Source organism: Anastrepha ludens, chromosome 5, assembly GCF_028408465.1.
Source record: "Anastrepha ludens isolate Willacy chromosome 5, idAnaLude1.1, whole genome shotgun sequence".
Lineage (NCBI taxonomy): Eukaryota > Metazoa > Arthropoda > Insecta > Diptera > Tephritidae > Anastrepha > Anastrepha ludens.
Window position 1 is genome coordinate 110,032,738 of NC_071501.1, and position 14,789 is coordinate 110,047,526.

A 14,789-nucleotide genomic window follows, 5' to 3' on the forward strand; every position below is an offset into this window, starting at 1 on the left:
AAGCAAAAAATACCAAACACAGAAAATTATACGCACATACACACACTCTCTCGCTATGGCGTCATCCGCATAAAAGCAAGAAAAATACATTTGGAGCGCTAAATCTCATTTGTAGTTTTACAATTTGAAACGCGTTACTTTATTTTCAATAATTTGTTTAATTTAAAAGTCAAAAATCTTTAAAATCCAATGTAATCACTGAATATTTGCAAACTAGCAATTCTATCTATCTTCCTTTTGTTTGTTTGGCTCGTTTGTTTTATATTATTGTCAAAATGGCGAAAAATAAAGTAACGATTTTGGGAAGACGCGACTTTCTGTGTTCGATTTGTCTTAGCTTTACATGTTTTTTGAATTTGTAGCTTTTTTGTTTGAGCGGCAATTCTTAAACACATAGAATGCGTATGGCTTTGACAATCAAACCACCTCTTCACCTTTTCTAGATGCGCCTTGTTGTGAATAGTTACCAGATAACTGCCAAGAACGACTATCGTGCATGGCTGCCACATTTATTGTGAACTCTAAAGTACTTGTAGAATCTGCTGTGGTTTAACATTTCACATTGATTTTTAAATCAAATCTTACAAATACAGACTGCAGAGTTGAAAAGCAGCTTTTGTTGATTTTTTCTTTTTTTATTATTGTTAGATATTTGAGAACAAAAGAAAGGTTAGTAAATACGTATAAAATTAGTTTGCCTTTTTCTTAAAAATTTTTGCGCAGTTGTTGCCATGGATAAAAATGACAGATCAGCGACACCACAGCCGGTTGCCGATCAACAGCCTGCAACCGATGCAGCCGGTAATGCGACAAATCATAATCAGCAATCGTCTGCGCAACCCCAATGTAAGAAGCCTCGAACGGATCTAAGCTCACTGCCCACTCGTCAATATTTAGACCAAACGGTAGCACCGATACTATTACACGGTTTACAAACACTAGCTCGAGAACGACCAGCAGACCCCGTAAGTTTCTTAGCGGCTTATCTGCTGAAAAACAAAAATCGCTGTGAAGAATCGTTACCAGAAAATATTTAGATTAGAGAATTGGAATATGGATTAGCGCTAGTAAAACTCAATATTCACAAAATTCATAGTATTTAAGATGAAATCCAGGTGTCCTTTATTTCACGTTCGCGCGTCCAATTTAACTTTCTCTTCTAAACTTGCACGATTTATAAACATAAATCTTAGTAATTGAATTTTAATAGTTTGAGAAAATCTGTCTGACTTTACTCGATCATGAATGTTTATGTACAAATATAGGCTTAAAAAATAAATACGCAACTTGGGTTTTAATGTCTTAGTCATCCACTTCTGTTTCGCTAACGCCAAACATGCCAGCCAACAGGCAACCATAATTGATTGCATTAGTTGCGGATACTTCGGTTGGTGGAGCTATGGGTCCTGCGTCACCTTGATATATGTAAGGGAGTCGCAAAATCCAGTAAGCGCTTTGTGTTAGTTTCGGAGGATTGGGCAGACCCATCGAAAAAATATATTCTCGTTCACCAGTGCGCACCTAAACGAATATAGAAATAGAAACGCGAAATACCAAAATGATGCACATACCTTTGGATCCAAGATTACATTTACAGGTGCCTTCGGCGTCACCACATGCACACGCATTAGCTGCGCCACATCAGCCTTGTGCGAACGACAAGGACATGGGAAATACAAGGGCATATTGTTATAGACTATTTTACTGCCACTATCACGAAGTATACCTGCAAGAAATATATGACGCTATAAAACCTAAAATTAATAGAGAGTATTGTTTTGTCATACCTGACCCACCGCGCAAAACCTTATCTGCCGAGCTCATCATAAATCTATGACCTCGCGGGCACTCATACTCGCAACCAACAAATATCTTCAATATGAATACTTCACCCATTTTACGCAGACGTGTTTTCTCATATGCCCACGATTGCGAGTGCTCCAAACGTACATGCACATCCCAGGGGAGCAGAAAATTTGCGCCCGACAAAAAACCACTTTGAAAGTGCTCCATCAGACCGGTGTTGTGACTGTAAACAGAACTTGGACCGGCACACACCAGCGACCAACTCGGAAAACGTGGCAGCAAACCCAATGGCGACTCCGTATGGACCATGCCAGGTAGATACTCAGTAGTAGATGGCTGCCTATATATACTACGTTCTTTCTCTTCTGCTTTTTGTGCATCTTTATCCTTCACCTGTATAACTAATTCATTAAGCGATTCGTCGGAGCTTTGCATATCAGCATCATTAACGGCGATTTTATCCAGTACATCGGATGAGACGAGACTCAGGTTGGTATGCGTACCTTGTGAGGCGGTAAGTGGTTGGGAGCACTCGTCAGAATCAATGGAATCGGGAGAGCGCAGATTATGTCGGTCAGCTAAATCCATAGAATCGTGTATTGACAGCTTTGGGAATGCGACCTCGAACTCGGCAGCTCTGTTATAAGATACTAAAAGTTAGATAGTGCAATTGATAAATATAGTTTTCCTTCACACTAACCTGTAATCATTGACAGACGGTTCAAAAACTGGGAAATGCACTTTTTTTACTTTGGCGCAAAGATTACAATTATTCGCCATGTATTCGTAGAACTCATAATTTGCATGCCTTATAGTGTAGGGATCCTCACGCCGTCCCTGTGTGCGCCCACAATTACATGCGGAGATAAATACGTGCGCACTGCTGTGCTCCGAGGCATCTTTAACGATGTGTTTGGGCAGTATGCAAGGATGGCCGCGTAGGCTCGGCAGCTCGCATTGTTGTTTACCGTTTTGCCAGCACCGCTCACACATTTCACGTAGTTTCGATTCGTTAATAACGGTTTGTGTACCGCGCGCATATTTCATGTATAAAATAACGGCCTCATCAACCTGGCAAAATTACAATTTTTTACTGTGAACATAAAAACGGCATCGTCACTCATACCAGTTTTTTATGCACTGTACTGCTGTAGTGCGTCAATGTTGGGTTGTTATACATTGCAAAAGCCTTCTGCAAGCCGATGTCACAGCAGGCGTTGAAGAATCTACAATACAGATAATCTCATTGCATTAGCTTGATGGCGTGATGTATATTATGTCACTTACTCATCGTCGATGTTCATAATTTTATTGAAATTCTCCAGGTATGCTTTCTGAAATGGATCTACATTAATAAATAGTTAATAAAAATGCGTTAACTCACATAATCTCCATCATTGGCCTCAAATTTGGGATTATCTGGATTTTCGATGAAAATCTTATGCAACATCTTGAAAGTTTCGTACCAGGACTTGGCTGGGAGTATCTGTGAAAAATAATAAATTGGCAACGATTTTCCGCTATTTCCCCCATATTTTCCACATACCACAAAATGGTTTTTGCCCTTAAACTTGGTCGAACTATCATCAAAGCCCGTTTGTAGTGCTTCATTGACATGGTCCGTCAATAAATCCATAAAATTACGCTCTTTGACACATGTTTCCTTTGCAGATTGTTGAATGCGTTCCAGATTGCATTGTATGAGTGGTTTACCAAATCCCTAAAAGTATCGCAAATGCACACAGGAATGAAAATCTTTTCAAATAATCTTCTGCTACCTTGAAAGGCTGCAAATCTTCAAGATCGTCTTCGTCGTCTTCTTTAAAATTAGATTTCTGCAGAAAGCTTTGCAGCAATGTTATTGATTTCAGCAATGGATCCTCACGCAGTCGTGGGTCTGTGTTGTAGTAGACAAAACGCTTATTGCTCGGTATAGAAAAAAGCGACATGCCGCTGTGAATTATGAATATTTTAAATGTGACTTAAACGAGAGCGTTAATAAAAAAAGCACCTGTTGTTGGTGATAATGAATTCGTTTCGCAGCATTTTATAAATGCTATCCTCCACTTCAAACTCTAGTTTAGAAATGCATTCGTTTGTTTTCTCTACAAATTCGGTACAATTAATTTCAATGGATTTTAGTGTATATTTCACTCAAATTACCATAACCATCCGGATAGTTCTCGAAGAGGAAAAGTACACGTGGTGAACACAAGCGTGCAGATTTGCCTAAAAATGTACCAGTGCTGGAGTTTTTAACCAGTTTCGGCAAAAACTTTAGTATGTACTTGTCCCTGGGCAAGAAATTTTAAAGTTATTAAAAACACTTAGAACTGCTTCACCTTACAAACCTTATAATCTTTAGTGCTCTAAAGATCATCAACAGAGATGAATCGAAAGTTACATTTAGTTCAACAAAAACAATTACGTGACAAATCTGTGTGGCAAAGAGCATCATTCGCGCAAAACGATTACGCACACGTTGATTGAATAGCAAGAAATGCCCATACGTATCTTGTGCCAGCTCTTCCTCAAGCATTTTCTGCATACAGGCGGCATCAAATGTGGTTTCAAAGTGCAGAAGCAACATCGACTTCTTACGGTTATAATAGAATTGAATACTACCCTAATTTTAATAAAAATAAATAAAATTAGTTATACTCTTGGCTAAAGTTGATGGTAGCCTACCTCTTGCGGCTCATGCTTTAGTAAGCTGGGGTGACTGTCTAACACACCGATTGCAACCATTTTATTGCTATCGCAGAAAGCTGATTTCCCTATTACACCCACCACCACCAGCTTTTCATCATTTTGGAAAAACAGTTCGCTGGATGTATCATTGCACATTAATTAAAGGATTAAAAATTTACAAACCCATGAATTTTAGTTTACTTACATTAGATCTGCGGGTATATCCGGGAAGGTCCAACTTTGATATTCAGGCATCTTTACACAATCCGATTGAGTTATTTATTTGAGAAAAATATTCGCAAATCTACATATATTTTAGCGTCTCTAGGAGGAATTTAATATTTGTTTACATGAATTGAAACAGCTGATTTTTAGGTTATCATTCACAATAAGCTACTCCAAATCTACACCTTCTGATGGAAATGTTACAAAAACTCTGCTAAAACAGAAATGTCATTCGAAGACGCGAACTTCACTACTGAAAGATATCTCTCTTAACCAATTTCTTGTCATCACAGCCAATTTGTGGTTTGACAACTCTATTTAGATTTTTTCGCACCATTTGCATGTGATCAAAATTAAGATCGCGAGGTGCCCACATCAAAAAAACGGGACAAAGTCAAAATAAAAATTTGGCAGATGTTAAGACACATTTAGTAGAAGGTATAGATGTGGAGTTAGTAAACATTGTTTAACACTAACCGTACAGCACCCGGTCAAATGACCGGTTACAAAATTGAATGTAAAAATATAAACTGACTATTTTTTTCTTGGTTAATTTAACTTTATATAATACATATATATAATACAAAAAACCGAAAATGTATGATTTATTATTTTATTGTTATTTGAAAATATTAATTAAAATTAAAAAAATTAAAATTATGTTTGGAAAAACAATTATTCCATAACTAGTCAAATGACCGGTTGCGATAAGAATAGGTATACGTGATACACCGATTCGGTTAGTGTTAAATTGATATGGGGGGCATTTCTCGTTAGGTGTAAACGTGAAATGAAAGGTTTTCCCCATTTTTATTACGCTTTCTATTCACGTTCTGTGAAAAAATGAAAATAAACGTCAAAATGTTGTTACATGAAAATAATACAGCGGAATGAAATGAAATATTTTCACGTTCTCATTTCACATTAAATTTGTGTTGCCTGTTAAAGAGTAAAAAGCTGTCAAAATATTTTCATATGAAAGATTTATTTTCTCTGACAATTTGTGCGCGAAAAAATAGAGAGAGTGGTCCGTGGTAAGCGTGCAAGTGTGAATAAAGTTGCGTGGCTACGAGACCATATACCTGAAAAGTTTCTAAAAGCTTTGATTAAAAAATTGAAGAATATGATGTAAATTTGAGGTGATTTTTAACTTTAGATAATTACGTAAAATATGTATATAATGCGATATATCGCATAACTTCATGTTTATGTATACATTCACTTATCACTCCTACCAATTACAAGGGTTGTGGTGCTAAACTAGCAACGAAAAACAAACCGTGCTGCGATCTTTTGGAATTCGTTCATGCATCTAAATATCCTCTTCATTTAAAAATTCACTGTGAATGGCTGGCTCGTAAGGAAGAAGTTTGTTGTGCTATTATTTTGATAGAAATTGAAGTGTGTAAATGTTGAAAGGCAGCTTAGTTTTATTATTCATAGCGTAAATTCAACAACTTTAGAAAAGTAAAGAAGCGGAAGGTAATCGCTTGCATTTAAATCTTTAATACGTACATCAGAGCTTAATTAAATAAAAATGGGGTGCGATGGTGGTACTATACCTCGTCGAGACGAGCTCGTGCGCACAGCTAAAAAACCAGAACAGGTGAGTACAAACAGTTCCGTGTTAAAACTAAAAACAAAATTAATTTTTTTTTTAATTCTTTATAGAAAGATAAAGACGCCGAACGCGAGTTTCGCTGGCTTCATTGTGCGCTAACTCAACAACGATTGCAAGAGCCAATCGTGATGTGCGCTCTAGGGCGTATGTACACTAAGCAAAGCGTCATAGAACAATTACTAGAAAAGGAAAAAATGCCAGAATCCGCCAAGCATATTCGCAGTTTAAAAGACATCAAAACTCTTCAACTTACACCAAATCCAGCTTACACTGACGAAGATAAAACTGAAGGCCTGTTGGACACGCGCCATGCTCCATACATATGCAAATTAATAGGACTTGAAATGTCGGGAAAATTTCGCTTCGTTGCCTTGTGGACCTGCGGTTGTGTAATATCTGAGCGGGCGCTTAAGCAAATAAAACGTGACGACAGCGGTGGCAGTACATGCCCGCTTTGTCTCGTGCCATTTGGGATCGAGGATGTAATTGTGCTCAATGGATCTGATGAAGATTTGGAATTGATGCAGGCTAAAATGGAAATGCGTAATGTAAAACGTAAGGCGTGCAAAAAAGACAAGAAGGAGAAAAAAGAAAAGAAACCTGTCGAGGATAATTCAAAACAAAATAAGGATAAAAAAGATGATGTACAAATAGAAAAACTGGATGTTGTGTCAAATGAGAAACTTTCTAAAAACGAAGAGCAGGCAGCTGAGAGTGCACCCTCCACAAGCAAGGCCGCAGCGATTCAAACAAAAACGAAGATCGTCGCAAATCTAAAACGTTCGGGGGCAGCTGAAAATGCTTTAGAGGATCCGGAAATGAAACGTTTAAAGACCAATTATAGTGTCGCAAAAGACCCCAAGGCCAGCGATGTTTACAAGTCATTGTTTACTACGCATAAAAGTGAGAAAGAACAATCACGCGCACATTGGGTTACCTACAATCCGTTCTACAATTAGTTATAGGAGAGTTGCAAAGGAATGTTTTTATGAATAGAAACTTTAAGAAAATTTTGTTCTTAAATCCTAGATGTAAGTCTTTTTTGACATAAACCTGGAGCATTAATGCTATATAAAATTTACATACAATAAATTAGTACTCAGTATACTTAAGAGTATAATGAAAAATGGTACCTTTTAATTTAAAAAAAAAAATAATCAAGCAAGAATTTTATTATCCCTAAAATCATGCACAGGTAAAGAATTATAAAATATAAACAATACTGAATTAGTGCAGGTAAAATAATGTCGAAGCAGATGCACATTTTCATGTTAAATAGATTTGAGTAGAATTAAATTGCCCAACGTAATAATATATATTACATAGTACGCATAATCAATAAAAAAAATGTTCACGTGGGCTATAACTCATTCTTTCTACTATATAATATGACTATTGCCAATAATGCATTTTAATTCATTCCTCAGTTTCCACTTCTTCCTCAGCTCCGTAGTCGTCGAAGGATTCTGTATCGAATTCCTGCTTTATATCCAAGTCCTCCATTTTCGCATTATGTCCATAATCTCCATCTGGTTCAAAGCTGCCGGTTTCCTCTTCTTCGTTGTCTGCATCTTCTTCTACCATATCCACATCCATGGCAATTTGTGGCAATACACCGCCATTCGCGGTGCGCAGCATCAATTGCAGTTGTTGCATATACTGTTGCTCCTGCAATCGACGATCCTCTTCGCTCACATTACCCGACGGTATTTGCATTTGTGCTGCTGCGTTGCCAACACTATTATTCAGCAACACAGCATGCTTTTGCGTGACGTGTAACGCCAAAGAGCTCACATCCTTGTGCAAGGCACCGCAAACTATACAAACTAAAGTTTCCTGCGAAGGCAAGGACGCAGTTGTAAACGGAAAATTATTGACCACATTCAACGACGTCGCAGTTTGTCCAGCTGTCAAGTGAGCTTGTACATGTTTGTTTAGATACGCTTGTTGGCTATATGATTTCCCGCATATGTGGCAGGGATATGCCTTTTCACCCGTATGAATTTTCATATGCACACTCAGACTGGATGCTTGGGTAAAGGCTTTATCGCACAGCTTGCATTGGAATGGTCGTTCGCCGGTATGAATGCGCATGTGTATGCCAAGACTGCCCGATTGTGTGAAAGAACGGTCACATATGGAACAGGTGAAGGGTTTTTCACCCATGTGACACTTCATATGCTGAACTAACTCGGAGGATGTACGGAAAGCTTCACGGCAGATTGAGCACTGATAGACAAGTTGCTGTGTATGCATTTGCAGATGCTTCTCGAGCAAGTCTTCCTGTTTGAAAGATTTGTCGCAGTCGGGACAATTGAAGACTTCCGCATCATCATGAGACTTCAGATGTAACACAAGAGAACTTGAGTTTATAAAACCTGTGTGAAATTAATTATAAAAAGTGCAAATTAAAGAAAGTAAAAGCAATGACTCAATAAAAAAGTACCTTTGTCGCACAAATGGCATTGATGAGGTTTTCGAATGGAATGAGAGCGAACGTGCACCATTAGACTGCTTGACTGGGTGAAAGCCTTTGGGTGGGGGAAAACGTTAAAATTAATGTTTAGAGTTATCACTAAGTATTATGTTTAGGTTTCATGAGTTTGTGGCAATTATCTTACCTTTGGACACAGCTCGCATTTATATGGTTTCTCTCCGCTATGTATCCGAATATGGGTATTCAAACTACCGATGTGCGTAAAAGTCTTCTCACAGATGGCACATTGAAATGGCTTGTTGGTGATGTGACAACGCACATGCTTTGAAAGATCACCTGCATTTTGAAAGGATGCCTCACAGTGTGCGCATTGAAAGCACTTCTGATCACCATTGGTTAGAGCAGCGAGCTGAGCATTCTGTGCAGCGCTACGTCTACCTCTGCCCGGCTTCACCAACACAGGTTTTACCGTCGTATTCTTTTGTATCTCTTGTGTTGTATCTGCAATATCCGCTGGACGCGGATTAAGCAATATAATCGAAGTAGATTCACGCGGATCAGCAGTCTTTAATTTGAACATTGGAAAATCCGAGTCACTAGCGGTACTCAAGGAACTTGTTGACTCGCCACCCACAATTTCCTCATAAATTGCAGGTGGCACTGCATTGGTGCTCACTACAGTCATACGCGTAGTATCCTCATCGCCATCGCTCTGCTCATCATTCGATATGCCATCTTGAGTATTAGAATTTGAATTGGAGGCGCTTACGGTTGATGAGCTACTACTCGAACTCTGTGATGAACTGCTTGATGAATCGTCATCGGAGTCGGAATCACTATCCGAATCATTGTCATCCTCGCCGCCCATATCTACTATTTCGCAAACTGGCTCGAGTACCCAACTGTAATCTTGATCATCATCGTCCGATGCTGTTTTATTATCTTCTTCAGCCTCGGGTGGTAGTGGATGTTTGCTGTTCATATGCTGGTATAGAATATAAGGATTTACAAAATATGCCGGACAGCACATGCAATGAAATGTCAAATCCGGTTGCGGTGGCCGCTGATCTGGTTTTGACGGTGGCGCCGCCGAAACCGATAGATCTTTTAAGGCAGGTATTATAGGCGTTATGGTGAGTGGAACATTCATATTTGGAATATTGTACGGATTTAACTGAACTGCCATTGCGACTGATAATTGCGTTTGCAAACTATATATGTATTTAAGTAAGGCTGTAAGAAAATATAAAATCGAAACGGAATGGGCATGGGTAAACCAGGTAAAATCACATTCATGATATTGTCAAATTAGTACTAGATATTAGTCTCATGCCAAACTTCACAAATCTCACCTTCTGTTTGAACTTTTTATATTTTATTTGTATTTCAAGCACTTTATTCCAATTACTTTGATTTTTTTAGGTTTCTATTGCATTAGATAATTCATCTCCTCTCTTGACAACCGTGTTGATGGGATTTGGTAACAACCCTTCAACACTTCAATGTATTCAATCTCCTTTTTATTATGCATAAATATCGGCTATATAATAATTCTACGGAATACAAGAACTGCGTTTGAAATTCTCTTTTTCTGCACTAGATTTCCTTTTCGCACTCCGCTAATTTTATGTTTCGTCCATTTTTCGCACCAATCTTTTGTATACTAAATTCTACATAAGTAGCCTTTAATTTAATAATGAAACCAAATCGCATAAAAAAGGATAACTTTTTGTTATTCACATTTTAACTATGTGTTTGTTGTTATTATTTTGCTGCTCCTGAAGCGTTGTTTGGCTGCCTGAATTAATGCACGCCGCTGTTGTTGTTGCAAGCGATTATTTTTCTTTTTTTTTGCGGCCAAACAACACAGAGTTGCATTTGCTTAAGCTTCAAACGGCTTACGAATTAAAGTGTGTTCACATAAGGGCTAAGGCGGTGATATTGACCAAATTATTTTTACAATTCGATCTGTTGCCCGATCGTCATGAAAGTTATCTAGATATTATTGTACGATAACCACTTCGCAAAAGCTGATATATATTGTCCTTCTTTTCTACGCCTGGTTGCGGTGTAACCACAATAATTTGTTATTTAGTAATGACAGCACTAAATGCTCAGTAAGAAATTCAATATGAATATCGACTATGATTCCTTAAGCAAAAACAGGGTAACACTTCCTTACCGGTTCATTAAAACAATATTTTGGGAAAAAAGTTACAAACACCTTTTTAATAGGATTCAATTCTTGCTTCACTTACAAATTACAAATAAATGATTGGACATTTAAAAATATAAAACGAACAAAAAGATTAATTATTTAATCCAAAACTTTAGAGTGTGGTCGCATATCCCCAAGGATCCAGTTTCTTGTTAAGAAGTTCCAGTGATGATTCGGCCAATTTCGAAAGCAACTCAGCCAGCTTATGCTTCGTATACACTTTGTAAAGTTGACGAGTTTCTGATGCGATCTCGTCGGACAATTTCACACAACCTTGATAATCACCGGCGACATGCAAAACTTTATGCAATAGTAGCACCACTTCGGGCAAACAGATACTTCGTAATTTCTCCAACTGTATTTGGCGATTTTCCCAATCCAACTCACTGACTTTTACGGGATCTTTGGGTGTATCCGGATCGATTAACCACCCCTTTTCAGGAAATAGTAATATATTAAAAAGCGCATCTCGCGTTACTAGACAAAAACAAAATGTTAATATGATTTGAGTTTTTTTATTTAATGAACTTACATTTACTCTGCTCTTCCAAGTTCGCTTCCCAGCGTTTCAGTTCAGCGCGATAAACCTGCTCCTTGTGCTCTGATGCAATACGCTCGGTGAAATTAGCACCTCCTGCAACAAGCTGTGGTTCCTTTGGACGGTTGTGTAGTAGGCGGGACCAATCGCTAAAACTATCTATGGCTGTTAAATATACTTTATAACTGAGATATTCTTTAATGCTGCACTCCTCGCGACAAGGAAAGTTATCCTTCGATCCAAATATGTTGATTATTTGCGATAGTGAATCGGTGGGCACCATTTCATAAACGGCGCGCACACATTCGGATTTGTTCTCGGCAACATACGTCCGTATCATTGCATTCGCTTGCCACAGGAGCTCTCCACGTTGTGTAGGCAAAAAAGTGAGCCACTCCAGCGCACTGATTTTTCGTTGGTCGAAAGGTGAAATATCGCCAACTTGAAGTTTTTCGCGCGCTGCACCAGCTTCGTCTGCATCAACTGGCATTCGTTGTCGTATGGCCTCTACTGTGTGGCGTGTAATATTTTCTACATCCAAACCAGCGCTAAGGGCTTCTGTGAGCGCTGCCGAGCGGGCTGTGGTCTCAGTGACTCTTTCAAGGAATTTCGAGTATAATAACATTTGCATTTTTCCAGGAAGCGCTGCAGTGTAGAAAGCGACTAATTGTGCATCGCCCATGTCAATCAACGATTCCACATATGCAGCAACTATACGATCTGCAGTCTCTTCTTTATCAACGCGCCCTATTTGACGCATGAAGAGAACAATATGCGTTAGGAAGCGCAAAAGATGTGGAGAAAGAGGTTCGCTCAGATCACTGGAATTATTGGCATCCTCCACCCAATGTCGCATGTGTTGCAATAACTCCCCTATATTGTCTAATATCAAGTACTTTTGTATTGTCCCAACTTTACTGCAGGCATAGTCGCGAACGGTGGCATCATTGCTAACAGAAAGTTCTTCGAAAATCTGCTCTAGTGACATTTTTGCATTCCAATATCCGTCCGGTAGCTGTTGATATGCTTTCATGCAGCACGCGCGTATTTCACTTTCAACACGTATATCAATTTGAACCTTAAGATATGCCCAAAGCAGATCTTCCCACGAGCCGTTTAATAAAGCTTTTAACGAGTCGAGATGACCACAAAAAGCACCCGCTATGGCGCGTGTATACTCGTCAAACTTTTTCGAATCGGCCATCAACCAGGCGCATTTCTTCCATATATCACGCCGCGGGTTACCTTCAATTGGCAGTTTTTCTCGTGTATTCATATGCGATTCATAGTTAGGATCTTCATGTAGACGCCAACCTTCAAGTATAGCAGCGCGCCAAGTTTGACCACTGTATTTGCAAAGTGCCATAGCTTCGTCGATGCGGCCTTGACGTATTTCCGTGAAAATACAGCGTGATAAGCGTAAATTATCTTCCTCATCCAACGCATGAAGTGGGCGACGTTCACGAATCGGCGCATCTGGATCTAGAGACTTGACAATTTCCACTCCAGTGCCGAATGCAACATCACGACGATTTTGCAACTTGAAGAGGGTGTTTTCCCAGCCCACCGAGCGATTAGTTACATGACCCACCTGTGGCTGTGAATCTTTTTGCTCATAGCAAGCTTCAAGCCAGTCGACCATTAACTGATACTCTCGCAATGTAGAGTTGCCTGTGAGAAATTCGTAAATTCATTAGCTATACTCGAAATCTATAAAATAACGAATTACTTACACGCATACAGTTGTGTAATAACCTCTTTCTCTGAACCTCCCAAAGGGGGCATCTCACAATCCATGCCTTCGCCTTCTGCTTGCACCATTATACGATCCTTGTATAGCGCATATAAAAGTTTCCACGTTTTCATTTCCTGCTCCAACCACAACGTATTGCCCATCTGGCCTTTGGTGTTACTGGCTCCTTGGCGTTGTTCTCTTTGTAACTCATCGGCGACTCCAGCGCACGTCTGTATCAAATCTTGTATGGTATCAAAAACTTCCGAGTCATTTGTGCGTCCTTGTAAAACTTCTAAGAATTGAGGAAATAGCAAATCTGTTTTCTCTTTCAGCGAGCACATGTGATGGGTGTCGCCCAGAACCGAACGCTCACTGGCGGTCATGCCGTCACCTGCAGTCAGATTGAAATGATCAAAAAATGCACTGGAATTATTATGTGACAATTGTCGTTGCGATTGGTCCAAAATACGGGACAATTCGTTGGGCAACAACGTGAGATCATTGCGACTCGTATTTTGTTGTGCTTGCAACGGTTTGATTTGGATGAGACCTCGTTTGGAGGTAGCGAATGGACTTTGCGACATTTTTAAGAACACAAATATCCGTAAATGTTAGTAGTTCAAACTGAATTTATAAATTATATTGATTTTCACTTGTAATTTGCAATGAACGGTAATATAAATGCCGGTGGATATAAATGCAAAATTCATATTCTTCTTCTTATTGTTTGCCGGAATTGGCGGCCACAGTAGACGAAAAACAATTGATGAGGTTCAGTATTGCCATGACTATCGAAAAACATAAAAAATGATTTGTTTCTTTCAAATCTATCCTAAAATCCGATTTTTATTATTATCGGAATCTATGTTCGTCTACGATAATTCAAGGTATTTGGTTTTCTGTATTTCGAGTTGTAGGAAATTTCCGTTTGAATATATCCGAAGAGTTTTTAGTTGGTAGAATTGGTACATTGTTTTTAACTTGGCGCTTACACAAGGCAGTTTTGCAACGGCAATAGTAATGCACACACACTTTTTACTCCTACATGCGCAATTCTCTAAATGGATTTCGCAATGCGGTGACATTTCGTTGTAATGCACGAAAGAATCAAAGCCAGAGAAATTAATATGTACGAAACGACCCTAACGGCGGTTAAAATTGAATTGTCTTTATAACTGTCTGGCCGGCTAATTCTCGTTTATTTCAATATCCTAACTTTTAAGTCATGAGTGAGCCGACTGTTTGTTTTGTCCTCGTTCAGCACCAGATTCACTTTCTAGAACTAAGCGGTTGTTAATGCCGATGATGTCAATATTATCGGTATACGTCAGCAATTGCACGCTCTTATAATAAATGGTGCCTGAGCGATTAAGGTCTGCGGCTCACACAATCTTTAGCAGCAACAGGTTACAGGAGTCATAAAGAATCACCGTAGCTGAAACCTCGTTTGGTATTAAATGGGTCGTAGAGGTCGCTCCCATTTCTGACACAGCTGTTGGTATTGCCCATTGCCTATTT

General features: G+C 38.9%; 5 protein-coding genes across 5 annotated transcripts; 2 read left to right on the forward strand and 3 right to left on the reverse strand.

Moving 5' to 3' along the window:
• Positions 1 to 504: 504 nt before the first annotated feature.
• Positions 505 to 1,286, forward strand: LOC128864153 (protein dpy-30 homolog). The gene is made up of 2 exons (XM_054103674.1): positions 505 to 669; positions 724 to 1,286. Exon 2 carries the CDS (start codon positions 732 to 734, stop codon positions 1,035 to 1,037), a length of 306 nt encoding a protein of 101 aa, XP_053959649.1. The 5' UTR covers positions 505 to 669; positions 724 to 731; the 3' UTR covers positions 1,038 to 1,286.
• Positions 1,094 to 4,929, reverse strand: LOC128864145 (nonsense-mediated mRNA decay factor SMG8). The gene is made up of 14 exons (XM_054103664.1): positions 4,703 to 4,929; positions 4,495 to 4,633; positions 4,158 to 4,432; positions 3,970 to 4,100; positions 3,818 to 3,911; positions 3,585 to 3,759; positions 3,353 to 3,526; positions 3,191 to 3,292; positions 3,094 to 3,140; positions 2,933 to 3,032; positions 2,507 to 2,877; positions 1,788 to 2,443; positions 1,572 to 1,726; positions 1,094 to 1,521 (listed from the first exon to the last, which is right to left on the reverse strand). The coding sequence occupies exons 1-14, from the start codon at positions 4,750 to 4,752 to the stop codon at positions 1,303 to 1,305; spliced, it is 2,688 nt and encodes an 895-aa protein (XP_053959639.1). The 5' UTR covers positions 4,753 to 4,929; the 3' UTR covers positions 1,094 to 1,302.
• A 1,123-nt stretch (positions 4,930 to 6,052) lies between these two features.
• On the forward strand, positions 6,053 to 7,470 carry LOC128864149 (replication termination factor 2). The gene is made up of 2 exons (XM_054103670.1): positions 6,053 to 6,328; positions 6,394 to 7,470. The coding sequence occupies exons 1-2, from the start codon at positions 6,260 to 6,262 to the stop codon at positions 7,300 to 7,302; spliced, it is 978 nt and encodes a 325-aa protein (XP_053959645.1). The 5' UTR covers positions 6,053 to 6,259; the 3' UTR covers positions 7,303 to 7,470.
• Positions 7,471 to 7,489: 19 nt separating this feature from the next.
• LOC128864147 (zinc finger protein 391) lies at positions 7,490 to 10,619 on the reverse strand. The gene is made up of 4 exons (XM_054103667.1): positions 10,133 to 10,619; positions 8,965 to 10,013; positions 8,790 to 8,874; positions 7,490 to 8,721 (listed from the first exon to the last, which is right to left on the reverse strand). The coding sequence occupies exons 2-4, from the start codon at positions 9,964 to 9,966 to the stop codon at positions 7,760 to 7,762; spliced, it is 2,049 nt and encodes a 682-aa protein (XP_053959642.1). The 5' UTR covers positions 9,967 to 10,013; positions 10,133 to 10,619; the 3' UTR covers positions 7,490 to 7,759.
• A 410-nt stretch (positions 10,620 to 11,029) lies between these two features.
• Positions 11,030 to 14,003, reverse strand: LOC128864146 (nuclear pore complex protein Nup107). The gene is made up of 3 exons (XM_054103666.1): positions 13,270 to 14,003; positions 11,531 to 13,207; positions 11,030 to 11,475 (listed from the first exon to the last, which is right to left on the reverse strand). Exons 1-3 carry the CDS (start codon positions 13,853 to 13,855, stop codon positions 11,111 to 11,113), a joined length of 2,628 nt encoding a protein of 875 aa, XP_053959641.1. The 5' UTR covers positions 13,856 to 14,003; the 3' UTR covers positions 11,030 to 11,110.
• Positions 14,004 to 14,789: the final 786 nt, after the last annotated feature.